The sequence below is a fragment of the Clupea harengus genome, chromosome 1 (genome assembly GCF_900700415.2).
Source record: "Clupea harengus chromosome 1, Ch_v2.0.2, whole genome shotgun sequence".
Classification (NCBI taxonomy): domain Eukaryota; kingdom Metazoa; phylum Chordata; class Actinopteri; order Clupeiformes; family Clupeidae; genus Clupea; species Clupea harengus.
This window is the reverse complement of record NC_045152.1, coordinates 9,820,445-9,825,444: the sequence shown is the minus strand read 5'-3', so window position 1 is coordinate 9,825,444 and position 5,000 is coordinate 9,820,445. Positions and strand designations below refer to the sequence as shown.

Genomic DNA, 5,000 nt, shown 5'->3' with positions numbered 1-5,000 from the left:
AGCTCAGCAAGCCCGGCTCCTCCCAGCGGAATTGGGACCTGGGGTCAGAGTTCAGGCCCACCCACATGTGGAAACTTGTGTTGGGCAGGATGGCGATCAAGAAGGCTGCAAACACGGGAAGAGACAGAGTGAGACAGAGGTGCCAGGACGGAGTCATGCTTTTGGATATCCTCATAGTGTAAGCTTGTGTGTGGTGTGTGTGTGTGTGTGTGTGTGTGTGTGTGTGTGTGTGTGTATGTTTAAATGTGAGGCAGAATGGGTGTGTGCATGAGTAAGTGTATGTATGTGTGTAAGTAGGCTTTACGCGGTGAGTGTGTGTGTACGTGTTTGTATTAGTGTATGTATGCGTGTAAACCGGTGTGGCTTTGCGCGGTGAGTGTGTGTGTACGTGTGTGTATGAGTATACACCGATGTGGCTTTGTGCAGTGACTGTGTGTGTATGCGTGTAAACCGATGTGGCTTCGTGCGATGAGTGTGTGTGTATACGTGTAAAACGATGAGGTTTTGTGCGGTGAGCGAGTGTGTATGCGTGTAAACCGGTGTGGCTTTGTGTGGTGAGTGTGTGTATACGTGTGTGTATGAGTATAAACCGATGTGGCTTTGTGCAGTGAGCGTGTGTGTGTATGCGTGTAAACCGATGTGGCTTTGTGCAGTGAGTGAGTGTGTGTGTGTACGTGTATCTTGATGTGTTTTCATCAGTACCTTGCTCCACATGACTAGGCACAGTTGCCAGCTTCGCCCCCTGAGACTGGCAAATGGAGCTGGCAGCAGACCAGGTGGCGCGTCTAGACTCGTCATGGCCAAGCACCTTATAACACTACAGAGCAGAAAGCCAGAGGAAAAAAGCACACAAATGAGGTCAAATGAGGTGGCTGTGAAGAAAGGGTCTGGATTACATTATGAACATATCCTGTTGTATGTCTGTTCCAAAGAGCAAATTAATTGGGTCTATGAAAGGCTCTAGTAGTCAATTGCCAGAAAATCACGAGAGGAATGTATGAAGGAGGTCGGGAGAGAGAGAGACTGAGGAGAGATGGAAGTCAGAGATTGTCTTTATCTGTTGAACGTTTTAAATTATCGTACTACAGTAACTTTATCTGTCTGTTTTGGAAGTTCCCTAAACAGTACTCTTGGCCACAGATGAGAAGAGTTTGCTGTTCTGGGTAGCTTTCAACAGTGACTGCAGCTCTATCATGCTGAATTATGGGAGTTGTAGTTCCTGACCTTGTGCAGGAAGGGGCTCCATCCATCAGAGCAGCCTGCAGACTGAGGGGGGAGGGAAGGAGTTGGGGGCACTGTGCCCGTGACATTCACTCTCTTACAAATGTAGCGATAGTCAGTGAGGCACTTCTGATCTGCCCATTCTCCTGAGGAACAAAGAGAAAGACAGGAAGAGAAAAAGAAGAAGATAAACATGCAGTTACATCCATTACAGTCCACTGCAGTTGCACATAAAAGACAAACAAGTGACAAGAAGTGCTGTCTCCTCCCCCCTGCTGTTCCATTCATGCAACTGCATTTTTTTTACATTATTTTGTACTTCACTAAATCACAATGCCTGAATGAGAATCATTATCATTATAATAACAGAATATATAAAAGGGACACCAATATCCATGTCCAGTTTGCCTAGAAAAGATGAGTTTTCTTTACCCACACAACAGACTTGTATGTGTATATATATGTGTGTGTGTGTAGGAGACACTAAACTTTATGAGTGTGACCTCTGACCTTCACTGGCTGTCATGTAAACACATTTCCTGTCTCGGCTGATGGCAAAGGGGCGCCCTGTGGCCCAGGACACGTAGTTGAGCACAGAGTTATCAGACCAGCGGAAGCGCCCATCGTTCTCATACGTGTGCAGACCCAGCCACCAGTTCTCACTGTCCTTCGACAACTACAGAGAGAGAGAGAGAGAGAGAGAGAGAGAGAGAGAGAGAGAGAGAGAGAGAGAGATAGGGGGAGAGAGAAAAACGAAAAACGCTCATTAGTAACATACTTAAAGAACAAAATCCTCACTGCCAGAGCAGCCCAATCAACGCTTACATGTAACAGTGTCTTTTTGTCTTGACTTTATCACCATCAACAGGTAATCCCACAGAATGCTCCACACAGGAGAGTCTATGCCCTCTCCATCTCTCCTTTCACCACACGACTGGATGCAATGTCTGAGAGGAAAAGCCTGTCAGATGTGCCTCTAATGTCAGGTAACCGTGACAGGACAAACACCTGAACTCATACGGTCAGACAGATCTACAGTGTGATTGTGCTATTGCATCCGCTACGGTGCTGTTGTTTGTAATGGTGCTATAACCCCATCCAATCTAATCCATCCCTCCATCCATCCAGGTGACTTTGGTTTGAGGACCTGAGATTAACTAATTTGGGAGCCTGTGAAGAATGAGACAGCCAGGTTGGCCAGCACGCCCACCTTGCGCATGGTGTTCCTGAGGAATAGGTCCTCGGCGGCGGAGTGGACGGAGGCCAGCGAGGCCTCGGCCCAGGTGCAGATCCTCTGAGCCTGGGCCCAGTTGGAGCGGTGCTCGGAGAACCTGTAGTCCGCCTCCTCGAACGTCACCCAGCTCAGCCCGGAGTCTGGTGGAGGGTGTGGACACGACCAAGTCAAGCAGACATCCACACTGAAGGGTTTCTCAGTCATGCTCACTGGGTAATCCTAATCCTACACTGCAGGTTTTTTTCAGTCCTAACAAACATGACCGAACACTAAATCGGGGGTTTTCATTTTTTTCAATACCTGAACTCCCCCTTTTTTTCAGGGATGTTCAGATATTGTGGATCTGGGACAAATGGGAACTATACTGCACTGAGACAGCAGTAGCGACGATGTAATGAGTTGAGTTAAAGAAAATATAAATATCTGATAATTATATCATATAAATATGTTAGGTGGACAGGATAGTGATAGTGATTGAGTGTGTCAGTTTACACACGCATGTCTGCATCCGTGCATGAGTGTGTGTCCGGTGTGTGTGTGTTTGTGTGTGTTCTGTTAATGTAACAAGAGTGCAAACCTTCAGTTTCCTCTGGGATGTTCTCCTTCACTCCTGTAAACAAAAAAACAAATAAAACGTTTATAAACATCCCGCAGAGCATGAACATACACATTAAAATGCAATGGTACACACACACACACACACACACACACACACATACACACACACACACACACACACACACACACACACACACACACACACACACACACACACACCTCTCAGATGTAGTAACACACACATACATACGTACATATACACACAGACACACTCCTCTGAGCTGTAAACATCCAGACACACACCTTTGGGAATTTTGCAGATCCAGTCCAGCTCTGACTCACAGTGCATTGGCAGCCAGTGCTTCGTGCCCAGATCCACTGCCACACACTTCCTCATGGGAGAGTAATACCTCGCAAAGTTCTGATATGTATACTGAAAGAGAGGGGAATAGAAGATTAAAGTTCTGATATGTATACTGAAAGAGAGGGGAATAGAAGATTAAAGTTCTGATATGTATATTGAAAGAGAGGGGGATAGATTATAGTTGTGATGCGTATACTGAAAGAGAGGGGGATAGAAGATTATAGTTCTGATATGTATACTGAAAGAGAGGAGGATAAAAGATTAAAGTTCTGATATGTATACTGAAAGAGAGGAGGATAGAAGATTATAGTTCTGATATGTATACTGAAAGAGAGGAGGATAGAAGATTATAGTTCTGATATGTATACTAAAAAAGAGGGGGGTAGAAGGTTAAAGGGCTGAAAAGAAAAACAATAAGTAAAGCAAAAAAGAAAAGACCTTCTAATTTGCAATGGCTCGATACAACTCAATGATGTGAGAAAGATTATTTTCTAAACTCGATCAATATGACAGAAATATCCATGACTGGCTGTCCCACTTGCAGCAAGCTTATTGATTACAACTGGCTGCACTGATTGGAGCAAAATCAGATATTCGCTGTGACTGGTCCACTCACAGGGGTTCTGTCACTCCACTTCCAGCTGTCGTTGTCGAGAGGGTTCTGCCGGTGGAGGCCGATCCAGAACCAGTGCTGATCGTGGTCCTCTGACTCACTAACAGTCACATGATCAAACGCACAGGGTCAAAGGTCAAGTTATCAGCCAATCAGGCTGATTTGCAGCCCCAAACAACACAAGGTATTTAACATCTCATCTGTGTATAATTCATTTATGATAATATTTCATACATTTACAATAAACAAACATCTTACTATGACAACACAATAATTCCATTAGGATTCTATCAACTAAAAACACTTAGTACTCAAACCACAAACCTTATAGTACCTTATAGACATGCTCTACTACTTTTTGAGGATGAAGTATTCTGATGTTAGGTGATATTAAGCGCACCATTTAGTTTGTGGTGTTCAAATATAAGCAGTTATCTAGCTGCTGACAGTATGAAGTACTGGGGCATTCATTTAAAGGTGCCAACATACACACTTACCCAAAGCGCTCGTGCAGGATTTGCTCAATGTATGACTCTTCCTCTGGTCCGCTCACACTCAGTAGGTTCCCTCCATGGCTGGAACAGAGTGCGTGTGCTTGTTGCCATGTCAACCGCGTATCCACATCCCCTATGTAAAACACCTGATGAAGGGATGAAGATAGTTAAAGAGGAGGGGAGAGATTCAGAAGGAGAGAAAGGGGGAGCAGGGATGAAAGACACAGAGGAGAAATTCATTGGAAAAAGGAAGACAGGAAAGAGTAGAGGAGAGAAATGCACACACACAAACACACACACACACACACACACACACACACACACACACACACACACTCACACACACAAACACACACACACACTGATGGAGATCATTTCCAAACACTGTTAATGACTTAAGAATATAATAATCAAGTGCCTTGTATTATTAATTACCTTATATGAATCATGTACTTATGTAAGCAGGAACATGGCTTTTCTGTGTTTCTGCGTGTGTAACTTAGAATTATTAGGTGC

The 5,000-nt window shown here is 44.5% G+C and overlaps 1 protein-coding gene across 1 annotated transcript in view; it reads right to left on the bottom strand.

Moving 5' to 3' along the window:
• mrc2 (mannose receptor, C type 2) overlaps window positions 1-5,000 on the bottom strand; it is a 32,132-nt gene that overhangs the window by 4,358 nt on the left and 22,774 nt on the right. Inside the window, exons 13-21 of the mRNA XM_031567007.2 lie at window positions 4,488-4,630; window positions 3,994-4,090; window positions 3,317-3,446; window positions 3,033-3,065; window positions 2,432-2,595; window positions 1,732-1,897; window positions 1,225-1,367; window positions 703-817; window positions 1-105 (exon numbers count right to left, since the gene is read on the bottom strand). The exon at window positions 1-105 is cut by the window's left edge and continues 62 nt beyond it. Of these exons, the coding sequence (XP_031422867.1) occupies window positions 1-105; window positions 703-817; window positions 1,225-1,367; window positions 1,732-1,897; window positions 2,432-2,595; window positions 3,033-3,065; window positions 3,317-3,446; window positions 3,994-4,090; window positions 4,488-4,630 (1,096 nt within the window). The remainder of the gene's footprint in view (window positions 106-702; window positions 818-1,224; window positions 1,368-1,731; window positions 1,898-2,431; window positions 2,596-3,032; window positions 3,066-3,316; window positions 3,447-3,993; window positions 4,091-4,487; window positions 4,631-5,000) is intronic.